Source organism: Bombus terrestris, chromosome 6 (assembly GCF_910591885.1).
Source record: "Bombus terrestris chromosome 6, iyBomTerr1.2, whole genome shotgun sequence".
Classification (NCBI taxonomy): domain Eukaryota; kingdom Metazoa; phylum Arthropoda; class Insecta; order Hymenoptera; family Apidae; genus Bombus; species Bombus terrestris.
Window position 1 is genome coordinate 16,573,863 of NC_063274.1, and position 12,977 is coordinate 16,586,839.

The 12,977-nt window shown below is 30.5% G+C and overlaps 2 protein-coding genes across 2 annotated transcripts; both read right to left on the reverse strand.

The window, feature by feature from the left end:
• Positions 1-430: 430 nt before the first annotated feature.
• LOC100647830 (ATP-dependent RNA helicase me31b) lies at positions 431-8,800 on the reverse strand. The gene is made up of 8 exons (XM_003402728.4): positions 8,555-8,800; positions 7,376-7,545; positions 7,035-7,241; positions 6,765-6,936; positions 6,535-6,685; positions 6,249-6,444; positions 5,956-6,126; positions 431-5,808 (listed from the first exon to the last, which is right to left on the reverse strand). Exons 2-8 carry the CDS (start codon positions 7,514-7,516, stop codon positions 5,512-5,514), a joined length of 1,335 nt encoding a protein of 444 aa, XP_003402776.1. The 5' UTR covers positions 7,517-7,545; positions 8,555-8,800; the 3' UTR covers positions 431-5,511.
• LOC100648959 (zinc finger protein 236) lies at positions 8,746-12,007 on the reverse strand. The gene is made up of 3 exons (XM_003402738.4): positions 11,840-12,007; positions 10,454-11,123; positions 8,746-10,144 (listed from the first exon to the last, which is right to left on the reverse strand). Exons 1-3 carry the CDS (start codon positions 11,898-11,900, stop codon positions 9,979-9,981), a joined length of 897 nt encoding a protein of 298 aa, XP_003402786.1. The 5' UTR covers positions 11,901-12,007; the 3' UTR covers positions 8,746-9,978.
• Between the last annotated feature and the right edge of the window lie 970 nt (positions 12,008-12,977).

Genomic DNA, 12,977 nt, shown 5'->3' on the forward strand with positions numbered 1-12,977 from the left:
AAAGATATTATTATACAAGATAATATAAAATAAGTAATAAATTCACAAATTTCCAATTTTTTAATTTAGAACACTTCCATGATCACAACACGTAATATCGATCGTCCGAATCTTTGAAGAAGCTGATTTTCTTCGTCCTTGTTGCAAGCGAAACAAACAATAGCAGTTGATAAAATTCGTAGAAGATAAATGTAATGCTTGTACGATTAGTTCTGATACAGCTAGCTTTAGCCACGATATTTTTGAATTCGTTGGACAGATTATCCACTTCAGCTATACGAAATTACACGTAAAGATTATCTTCTAATTATGCACTTTGTGTTCGTATATAACACATGCTTGTATGTATAATACTTTTGAAAGGTTTAAAATGTCAATATTATTTTATGATTAATTTAAATAGGGCAGATTGAAAAGAAAATATACGTGGTATACTGAACCGGAAATTTTATTAAGGATCAAATTTTCTTTGCTATTTTGTTCCTTTCGAAAACAAAATTCATTGACATGCCTTTTAATTTTATTGTTTCTTTTTTTAATCTTTTCCATCAGATCGGGTCTGTGCTTTGCAGAAATGAAAAACAAATAAAAAAGGTTCTTTTCGTAATTCAGGCACAAACCTATCTTTACAATTGAGAAATAAACAATTTATGTTCCTGATATATAACAGATAATCTCATCTTTTTGTTTTTTTCTTCGATTCTGTTTTCGCACGCGATCAATTTCACGTTATCGAACGTACATAACAACACAGAGGGGGTGGTGTTCTCAAGTTACAGAAATGCTTAAAAATTTCAGATACAAAAAACATTCGATCAACACATACGATCAGATAAGGATCATACGATTTCTTATGATTTTTCATTTTTCTTTTTTCTTTTCTTTTTTTTTTTTTATTCTTTTATTTTCTTTTTATCTTTTAATTTCATGCAATCCGAACAATATCGTGCGATTGTCTCAAAATATGACACTTATTGCTTTGCGAATGAAAAGGTTTTAAAGTGCACATATTCATGTATAAAACATTAGAAACAAATATACGGTATTGTACGACTTGCATTTACAAGAGAATTCGTATTTCAAAAGCTTCTTTTTTTTCTCTCTTTCTTTGTCAAAGGATAAACCAATTCCGTTTGAACGTGTCATGAAGAATTTGTTGCATTGTTTGTGAACAATACGGAAAAGGGTACAATTTGCAAAATATATGTGTTTCTTTCGAGGTACCGTCGCTGAGGAATATTCGACGTTCAGATACTATTAAAATGAGATTTTGGAAAATGAATTACCATAGTTGTTATAAATAGAATGTTGACGGTACTTTTTTTACGAATTCTTTTCTTTTTTTTTCACCTTCTTCTTCTTTTTAATAGTCTCTGCACGGATTGTTGGAGATGTTGTCCCAACATTATGAACGAGCTGCGTGAACTACAAAATATTTTTCGGACATGCGTTCGAGACCAAATATGTTTTTCGCCTATTGTAAAAGTATGTTTTATTTTATAGTGTTGCAGCTCGTTGGCATTGGTTGTTAAAACCAATGAAAATTGCAACGAAGGTACGAGATTGTTTCACGAATATAACATTCCACAGTCTCGTAAAGATGTTATTTCCTTCACTACACATACGAAGTGAATCGTATATACTTAAAGATTATTATTAACCCTTAGGATGATGACAAGGGTTTTTCCCTTACGTATCCCATAATCCAGATATTAACACATCGCTACAAAGGTGCCCTCACACAATTGTTTCCACATCAAGGGTATTTCCTTCTCCAAGATGAGGTATAGGAACTTCACTTGGAAATATTATCTATGCGACAGACATGAGGGAACACTCGCAAGATGGTAAAGAACAAAGTTACTATATGACTCTTGTACAAGCAATCCCATAAACGCTTCAAAAAGAAATACATGTATGTATATATGTATTACATGCATTCTATGGTTTTACAGATTCAGATTCCATGTACAACATAGAGCATGACGTAACTTTAAAGTTAAGATTACTTGTCGTAATTTCAATAATAGAACAAAACAAATATATATTTATTCCTTCAGTCTATACGCATAGCATTGCATTCAGCAATTTTTTTTTCTTTTTATCACCCTGCTTCTATTAGAGATTTATACTTTTATTTCACACGAATATCAGTCTTTCAAAAGAGTCAAGATAAACACTATAATGACCATTCCCAATTAGTCACATGTTTTATGATTTGCTTATGTTGCAACAGTTATCGTTTTCGTTATAGCTCGACACAGTTGCAAAATTGCTAAATAAACAAATACACACGTATACAATATTTTACGAAATAATCAAGATACACGTAAATTTATTAGGCACAGTTTCATGCAGCGTGTTTAAGAACATTTTTTTCTTTCTTTCTTTCCTCATTGGCACATTCTTGACTCTCTTAAAGATTGATTTAAAATATATCTCACAAAATATTCCGGTATCGGATCTAATGGTGCTTTAAATTATAAGTCAATAAGACCAAGAACACACGAACGTCTTCCTAGTCTGTACAACTTCGCGAAAAGAACCATGATAGAACTTTCACAAATATATATAACACAAAAGTAAAATTTTTGTGGTGAATATGTAGGAGTATTCTTTTTGTTTTAGAACTGACATTATCCAAAATACTGTCCGATTTACTGAATTACATGTTTCCGTATGAAGAAAATAATAAAATATGAAAGAATGAGACCGAGAGAAACAAAAAAGGATTATAATATAATATTAGAACGGAATTCATATACGATTTTACTGTATGCAATATATCCAATTAGTAAAAATGCACTTTTTCTTCTTTCTTTCTCAGCGTAAGTAACTTCGTATATGAAAAAAACGTAATAATCGATAAAAAGATAGAGCCACAATGAAAAAAACACTATATGTTTCTCTCTAAACTGTTATAAATACAATGCTTACGTAATTATTTCAATAAATCACCGCCAATTTTTATAACTAATTCTTTTTCTTTCCACTTTGGAATTTATATTCCAACATGGCAAAGAACGTTTTACACATTGATTCTCTACCATTAACTGGCTCTTTTTTCTATCGTTCCAAGCATCTTAATGCCTGATTCTTGCAACAATACGATGCGCGCTTATACTCAATTGTTTCGAGATTTTCTATAATAAACGAATTTCTTAAATCACATTCTTTCTCAAACTGGCAAAAAAGTGTAAATCGATAGATAATGTTGTTGCACCCTGATACGTGCGTTTACAGACACATTTTCAATATTGAAACGTCGTACGTATGAAATTATAATTTGTGTCAGCACAGAAAAACGGTTTTTAATGCTTTTAATACTATAATACTAAATCACAGCATTAATGCTCAGATAGCGGATACAAGAGAGAATTTATAATACGTCAGATAATTAATAATTTCACAGCATATCATTTTCACTTTCTTACATAGAACAGAATTATATAAAATGTTTTGTGCAAAAACCGCATTACCCCATATACTAAAAACGTGCTTACATTTTATTATGGGCAATGAAAACGGAGAACGAAAAGGATTTTTCGTTTCATCTTTGATATGCGTACGAGTCAGTGCATAGAACTCTTGTATCAAATATTCGTACTCATTATGATTGTATTTATGTGTCATCTATACGAAATATTAAATTAAAAGTCAAAGTTTTTAAGTAATAAGCATAATTACATATTAATTTTATATTGACATTACATGGAACTATATTGATTAGAAAGCTTAATGTTTTATCTCATGCATATTTAAAAATTTTGCACATATAAAAATCCATCGCGTTATTAGATGGATATTCAAAATTAAGTTTAGTTCCATATTTGTATTAAAGCAAAATTTCAAATACTTTTAATATCATACTATACTATACTAACTCTCCATTCCAGCAGTCAAGATCTTAGTCGTCATAGGACATCTCTCCTGTTTCCTCCACCGCAGAAGCAAAATATCCGTCAAAACTGATATTATAAGTCTAAAGGCATTCCAAACCGTTTTCCATCACCTTTTTCTCATTAATATCTCTCATTGAAATTTTTTGCTTCAAATATGAAATATGCTACTATTGCCTATTAATGTATACACATTTCGTTCCATAAACCTAGGTCGTCTTGGCTGGTGGTGGACTTTTTTCGTTCATGGGAGAATATTAACAATAGAAATTTACTTTATGGAAAATTACTTCTTACATGCGTCTACAACTTTTTACCTTTTTATATGGTTAACATGTACACAGATATCAAAGAAAAAAAAACCAAGAATAAAAGGGGATTCCATGCTGACGTTCCATTACATTTTGGCAGTTGTCTTTATCTGTTGCAGAAAATGATATTGTTATTATGCTACAATATATACATTTTTGCTTATATTCGTAGTTTTACCTAAAATGTGTCTTAAATGTAACAAAGAATCCTTGCTAGATAATGTCATTACTCATATATCAATTGGTGGAACAATTTTGAATTACAGTAGACACAAATATTCAATAGACATCTTACATAGAATCCCTAACTTCGACAAATGCCACCAGCCAGTTATTTATAAAAAATAATTATATAAAACTAGTCAATTTTACAACCTCTGACTCTCAATCACAATTTCGTAAAAAAAAATCAGATTAAGTTTAAAACAGTCTATTACCACTTTACAGAAAGAAAAAAGATTATCTCGCCTTTTTTGAAAAGTGATTTGAATTTCAGAGTTGTATGACAGCATTGACAGGTAGCAAAATCAAGCCATGATCAAATATTAAGATCGATATAATATTTAGAATTTGTGATCATATATTTAAGAAGAATTTATATGTAAAGTATGGTAATGCAAAAGTAATGGGTATATGGATTAATTTATGGTATTCAGATACAAACAGCATTAAACTGTAGTTTACTCTCATTATGCTGTGTTTCTTCTTAAATCACACATCCCATCACATTTTTCTTAAGGAACAAAAAAATCTTGGAAGTATGAAGCCATTGTATAAAAATTTACTATTAAAATGATGAATACTCACATGTAATATTTACAGTTTGTGGTAAAATGTAATGATTATTATGTTACTCATGTTATTTGTTTACATGTTGTGCTCTTGATAATGGCTTGACTCTGGCGCGCACTTTAGATTATGTACATTTATATGTATTTATGTACAAAGAATGACTCGCACCGGCATTCGCATCACTTCATTCACTGAGTTCACTGTTTCATGCTCAGTATGCCTTATTTACAAGTAATTCATGTTTTCGCCGTTTTAGTATGATGTTAATTGAAATTTTCAATTTTTTTCTATATAGACCACTTTTTTTTTAAATCTAAATGTTCATAGCACTGTTTTGTCTTTATACACTGTTAAACACCCCAGACAATACTTTTTTCAGACTGAAATAATGTTTCACTCTGTGAGTTCAAAGCATAGCAATGTATGCCTTACATGTACGAGTCACACAATCACCATTTAACACTTCAAACTCTTTGAGCGCATATAAACATCATGATGATGTATCGAAACTACTTAGACACATTACCCTCTTCCATGCTATTATTGTCTTCTGGTCTTGCTACATACAAACTTGGATCTATTACCTTTGGAATAGGTTTAATCTCTGTTCCAAGCTCTTGTTCGATACGATGTAAGTTAAAACGGTCTTCGTACGTGATTAGGTTAATTGCTATACCTAAGTGACCGAATCGTCCTGATCGGCCGATACGATGAAGGTATGTCTCTGCCATTTTTGGAAAGTCAAAATTGATAACGACGTTCACAGCTTGTACATCAATACCACGAGTAAACAGATCACTGCTCACCTATAGATAATACATTAATATATAACTTTAAATTTTTCCATAAAATTAAACATTATAATTAAACTTTGATAACTTTTCCATTAGAAGAAAAATCAATAAGCACATACAATTTACTTAGTTAATAATATAATAATTTTACACACTTACCAAGTTTCTGCATAGTCCTGCTCGAAAATCATGGAACACGCGATTTCGGTGTGCCTGCGCCATTTTCGCGTGTATGTAATAACAGCAATATCCAAGATCTGTTATCTTTTTTGCGAGTAATTCAACACGTTGTGTTGAATTGCAGAATATTATGCTTTGTGTTATTTGCAACTTGAAAAACAAAAAATAAATTAGGCAGAAGTACTTGATAAAGAAAAAAAATAGAATTTATTTCAGTAAATTTTTATATTAAACATATTATGTAAAACAAACAGACCTTACAGTGGCCTTACCTTGGAGAACAGTGTATTAAGACAATGAACTTTTTGTCGTTCTTGTACAAAGGCGTAATATTGTGTTACACCTTTCAATGTGAGTTCTTCCATTAAATTAATCTCATATGGATCTCTTAAGTGTTTTTCCATGAATTGTTTCACTGTCAGGGGAAATGTAGCTGAATACAGCAGTATTTGACGTTCATGTGGTAATCTAAATAGATGCATGACAGTAAAAATTATAGTACAATAATATATATAATATAAAAAGATATCATCAATAATTATATACTAAAATATATACCTGGAAATGACATGATCCAACATCCCTTTAAAATCTTGCGACAGTAGTTTATCTGCTTCATCCAAAACTAGAGTTTTACAATGATCCATATTTGCAACATTCTTGTCCATAAGGTCAAGAATTCTTCCTGGCGTTGCTATTATTACTTGTACTAAAAACGAATTACATCATAAGTAAAATATTTTTAATTTTTAAATTAGTTCTTATGAAAAGATACATTAAATACAAACCTGTCTGGTAAATCCTCATAATGTCATCCCGTAAGTCTGTTCCTCCAGTAGTTACCATTACTTTTATGTCCATATGTTTTGCCAGTTCAATGCAAATTTGCGATGTCTGAAGAGCTAACTCTCTAGTGGGTACAAGTACTAGTGCCTGAATCACATCTTTTCGTGGATCAACCTAAGGTAATATATTAATAATAATAATATTAAAGTTAACACAATGAAACGTTTTAGTAACATATTTAATTATATTAGAGCAATTAATTATATGCAAACCTGTTCTAGCACTGGAATTGAATAGGCCCCAGTTTTACCAGTCCCATTTTTCGCACGAGCCAAGATATCTTTACCAGATAATGCAATAGGAATACTGGCTTCTTGAATTGGGGAAGGCTTTTCCCAACCTTTTTCAAAGATGCCCATTAATAATTCTCGTTTTAGGCAAAACTCCTCAAATTCATTGCCACGAGTATCAGTAACATCCTAAAAATTTTTATGTAAACAATTTTATTAATAATTTAAGCCAAAAATAGATAAAATAACTAAATTCATAGAATTTTATTAGTGAATAAAGTATAACTAAAGTAAAATTAGAATGATTATAATATATAACTTACACTAGTTTTAATTCGTTTGTCCTTTGGTGGAATTTTTAATTTGGCTTTCCAACCCACATCGTCCATTTTGTCTATTTCTGATTTGGTATTCAAACCAGAATTTAGGACATGATTGGAATTTATATGTGTTTCTGTCATCATTTTGGAAATGATGAAATATTATCTATTTCCTAAAAATATAAATTTTCTTTTATAAATGGAATATTTATTTAAAATATATAATAAGTATGTCTTACATAATTAATTGTTTAACTATAATAGAATAAACAATAAACACTAACATGAAGTTACTTGAAATTGCGAGTATAAGTCATAAATGGAACATTAACACGTTCATAGAACAAAAAGCAATATCAATATATGTGACCTGTTGAAAAGATCACAATAGAATGTAAACATCATAGGTATACTGATTGGAAGAATACTAGTTTTTATGTATTTCAACCTTATAAGGAAGTTTAACAGTTCAATATTGGCTACTGATATTGTTTAGAAAAACTTTGAATTTTGAAGAACATATACATACTACATTTAGACATATCGATTTCACAGCACCATTAACATTTAAAACGTTATAAAATTATTATGAATTAACATAAAATTAAATTTATAAATTAAAACATAATATCATAAAACGGAATTTTGAAAAATTATAATACATTGCCTAAATTAATATAACATTAATACTGCAATCATTTCAATCTATTTCATAATCTTTATATAACTTTTAACAAAAACAGCAATTAGAACACACAAAATTGTTTACGAAGTAAATTGAACGAAGTTTACCAAATATATCACATCCATGAGAAAAACGAAGATAATTTATTCGGAAAGTTTAAGATATTGGTAACATTTTTATATGTTATACATATGCATATTCAACAGAAAATCGTAATTAATATTATAATCGCATGTTATTTATACAGCATACTTTCAATATACTAATAAGATTGATTTGGTGGTCGATGTTAATACATCACGTTACTACCGTCAGACATACTTGTGAGCAGGATGAAAAACAGAGTACAAACCATCTGTGCAAAGTCAATTTTCTTTTCTATAAAACAAGTCTAAAATTTTTCTGAATATATGTACACGACGGAAAGAAAAACGAAATTCCCTTAAATGCAAAATCATTCGTTTAACAAAATTTTTATATAGTACAGAGCTACTTGCCTTGAAATGGATGGATATCGATGCTGAGCTGAGCACTCGATTAGGAAACAACACGCCAAAATGGCCGTTCCAATGTCAAGTTTTCTTTGCAGTGCTTAACCGCCGCGTTCTTTCTTACGGAGCACTAACACGGATTACTTGCTCGGAAAGCGTATCGCGTAATACGCGGCACTATATTACGTTCTTTTCCGTTAGTAATATGAGACTAACGCACTGCGTCAAATGCGGGTGATAATTATTCCTCGTTGAACGTACACGACATGCGCCATGAAAGAGTAAAATTACTTAGGTTAGAAACCGTTACGTTATTGCGCGCACTCTATCGATGACGACGCCTAATTTCACGCGAAGCTTTAAGGCGCACTCTTAAATCGTACCTCGTATCGTATCTCGAACTTGCTCGATCAAACGTCGATCCATTTGCCGTTATAGTTAGTTAGCTAGTTTATTATTTTCCTTTTGTTTGATAATTTTTAGAAAACTTCGCTTCGTGTCATTTGGGTTTTTGCGCCCTAACATTTATCAGTATATTTATTATGTGTTCGTCTGGGGAATTCGGATTTAGGTTGTTACCCATGGAGCTCTAAATAATTGAGAAATAAACCCGACTAATTAAAATTTGAACACTTTAATCAAATAATAATTTGGTTAACAGATTTGAACTTAAACGTATTAATAACAAAAGTAAATATGTAGATTAACAAGTGGGTATATATATCTATCAATGATAATATGTAATTATGATACTTAATCAATCAATTTATTACTAAAATTTCTTTATTCATTGTCTCGACTACGTTACTGTACAATTCATATCTATCGTGCCAATATTCACATTACGGGGAGCTATAAGACTATAATGGTCTATTATATACATGTGTATATATATATATGTAATATTCGTAAAATTAACGCTACGGGGAGCCACAAAGCTGCGACGGTAAATAAATCAAATTCAATTAATACTGTTACTACTTACATAAAATCTCAAATAAGAGTAAATACAGAATTACATAATATTTTTGAATGAGACTTTGTTTCTCAAAGAATATGTATAGTTAACAAACAAAGATCAAGCTATTCGAATTTTTATTTCGATGTCATATCCTTTGTCGATTTAAATGCTTTTATCGTTTGTAATAAATAAAACAATCCTTATTCGTAGAAAAGAGACATGTGAATTTGTCTTAACATTATATAATTAATATTTTCACTTATTGAAATTTATAAATTTGACCCAAGGAAAATAGTATGGGCGAAAAAGTTAAAAGTTGTTCTATGGTTTTATCATACTATTGTATAGTATATATTATATATATTCGAATCCAAATTTTACGTAGTTAATTAACGAAATATATTTAATGTATAATATTATACATTTCTCTATATAAATATGTTTATATTAAAGAAATAAAATTTGACTTCTAGCTACAATTTTGTTCCTTCCTTTGAGATATTCGATATTTTCTACAAGCTTCCGGGCAATGTCGTTCCAAATATCGTCTTTGTGAGAATGCTTTGAAACATTCCCCGCATCGCCATTGCCATTGATGGTGATTTCGTGTCCTTTGATGCGCACGTAAATTTGATCTACAAAATATAGACGTCACACCGTAACCTTAATTTTATAAAACGATACAATTAAATCAATAAAATTAACTTCTTAATTTATGAAAAAATAAATAATTCAAGAGATGCACGAATTAACACATTACGCACGGATTACGCAATCAAGATATCTGATTGTCGTTTTCATTCTTATACATTTTTCATTAAAAACTTTCTATCATAATCATTACGTATCAACAAAATTCCAAAATCTTTTTATTATTCGTAACGCGTGCTAATGTTTGTGGTGTACCGATAAATATTGAACGAAAACATGGAAGGATTATATACCGATCAGCAAAAGATTTATGGCAGACTGGACACTCGAAAGGTCGTTCACCAGTATGGAGGCGGAGATGACCCTTCAACACCCATGGACGATCGAAGCTTTTACGGCAATAGGGACAATAATGCATAGTTTTATTTCGCTTCCAATTTTGTGGGTTCTCCACCCCCGACGTTTTCATATTGCCACCCAGATACTGATTTTGGGAATCAATCTGTTTCTTATTTGGAGTAAGATATAATGCTTGCGAGGTCGTTTGATTCTCGGTTTCATTGAACGTCCTATTCAAATTTACTGCCACCTTGATTTCATTATTACTTACGTTTACCGGGTACTCTACTTTTTCAGAATTTGATGTCAATGGTATTTGCACTTTCTCCACGTTTTGTTTATTATTAGGGTCAATCACTACCTGATTGGTATTCATGGAAACATTCGTAGTAGTCGACGATATCGTATTTTCGATGTCGGAAAAATTTATCATCCCTAACTCTACTTCGTCTACATTAGATTCTTTATTCCACAACATAGTGTTTTCTTTGTTAAACGTATATCGTGTTACGATTGGTAATTTTGAAGACGTCCATATATTACTACATTTCGTAGAATTATCTTTGGTCTGATGTTTTCTCTTCGCATCAACCGATGACGGCGGCGTCCATGGTAATTCTGCTTCTATTAATATATGAAAAACAATTGATCGAACTTTACCAGTGTCCCCAAACTTTTTGCATATAATGTATATCATTCTATTCGTTTTAACATATTGAATACCAATATCGCATTCGTTCTTGGCGGAACGGGCAAAAATGTGCCAAAAATACAAAAAAATACAAACATGGAAAGCCAACTTTATGGTTGTCATCTTTCCTTCGGTATACGTACCTTTCGTTTCGTACCATCAAATTTTTACATTAAATTTACGTTTGATTTTGAGTTAGTTTTAAGGTAGATTTGGGTTAGCTTTCAAGAAAAACACGTTCGAAATTGAAACTGTATCTAACGAATTTTTAGGCAATATATCATCTCCGACTAAAACAAATACAATATTCGTATTCAACACGTGAAAACGAGTAGAATAACGTATAATATGTACTAGAAGTTTGGGGGAGAGAGAGGGACGCACTGGTAAAGTCTTATGAAACAAATTTTTTCTCTTCTTGTACGATAGAATACGCGCTCCATATGCGAATTGTTTAATTATCATTAACGAATGTCTAGCTGAAAGTGGACCTTGAGATTCAGGGCAAGAAACGCAATTCATCTTTTTCAACAACTTTACGAGTTACAGGATATACATACGTACTTTCTTTTTCATAACCACGCTAAAATATCATTTGTCGTTTCTGGACATACTGTAGCTTACTGTACAGCGAAGAAATGTTTCTTACCTTCAGAAGAGCTATCCGTCTTTCTGTATCTTGTCATCGACTTGATCAAACAACGCGGCATGTTTTCGCGAATACGAACGGACACAACTTGACGAAAGGAACGAAATACAATAAAGTGTTGGGCGTTGCAACAGCGATGGAGCAAACCACTGTCACACAGTTGATAGGCATTTGTTACTTTCTTTATGCCTTCAGTACTGTAATATCGAAAGATTCACCCACAGCCAATATGAGAAAAAGACGCATTTCCAGGCATCATCGATCGATTCTTTTTCTCACTCAGGATAGGCGAAAAGGAGAAGCAAATTATTAAATAATGTAATAAAATGTATATTTTCTTCAAATTATTCAAATTAAGCGCAGTGTAGAGTTATCATTTTTGTTAAGTGTAGGTGGTAACGATATGTTAAGGGATTGTTCTTTTTTTATAGGATATGTGAACGACACGTATAGTTTGTTTATAGAAATTAATCTTTCTATTTATTTTGCATGTGGAAATATTACAGTAGAATATTTGAAAATACATATATATATTTCATATTTGTATAAAGATCGTAAAAATTTATAAGAATTTGTAAAAATAAAAATTTCGTATTTTTATAATGAAAAAGAACATTAATAAAATGATATGATAATTGCAATGAGAAATAGCTTAATTGTTGGAATAATTTTCATATAAACGTTATTCGTTTCTAGTTTCGTAAAGGTCGAGCAAATTTAAACTTAAGAATAATGTGTGTACATAATCGAACCAACTGTTTGTATACATTTCTTATGAAACTTGTACCTTCATACACAATTTCTTCTATCACGCGAAATTTACGATAAGTTATAACTTTTAAAAGAACAAATTATCATTCCTAAGCGTAATTCATGTGTACTTACATATTACACAAAATATTTTTGAAAAATATTTATTTATGCACATTACTCTAACATTACTGTTATAATTATTAACTTTTGTATTAGTTTGTTTATAATATATTGTATAATAAATTTAATATTAAATTTAATGAATATACATAAAAAGAAATAATTTATATATGTGTAAATCATTTCTTATTTATAATTTAATCCCGTTCAAAAGTCTGAATAGAATGAAATCTATATTAATGTATAATAACCTACACAGAGGCAT

What these genes read in the sequence shown, in the direction of transcription:
- LOC100647830 (XM_003402728.4), bottom strand. Translation starts at nt 7,516, where the DNA reads ATGATGACAGAAACACATATAAATTCCAATCATGTCCTAAATTCTGGT. An exon ending in TATGAGGATTTACCAGACAG is followed by an intron (nt 6,686 to 6,764) that starts GTTTGTATTTAA and finishes ATTCGTTTTTAG; the next exon opens with TACAAGTAATAATAGCAACG. An exon ending in TTGGATCATGTCATTTCCAG is followed by an intron (nt 6,445 to 6,534) that starts GTATATATTTTA and finishes GCATCTATTTAG; the next exon opens with ATTACCACATGAACGTCAAA.
- LOC100648959 (XM_003402738.4), bottom strand. Translation starts at nt 11,900, where the DNA reads ATGCCGCGTTGTTTGATCAAGTCGATGACAAGATACAGAAAGACGGAT. An exon ending in GACGGATAGCTCTTCTGAAG is followed by an intron (nt 11,124 to 11,839) that starts GTAAGAAACATT and finishes ATATATTAATAG; the next exon opens with AAGCAGAATTACCATGGACG. An exon ending in CATAAATCTTTTGCTGATCG is followed by an intron (nt 10,145 to 10,453) that starts GTATATAATCCT and finishes TATATTTTGTAG; the next exon opens with ATCAAATTTACGTGCGCATC.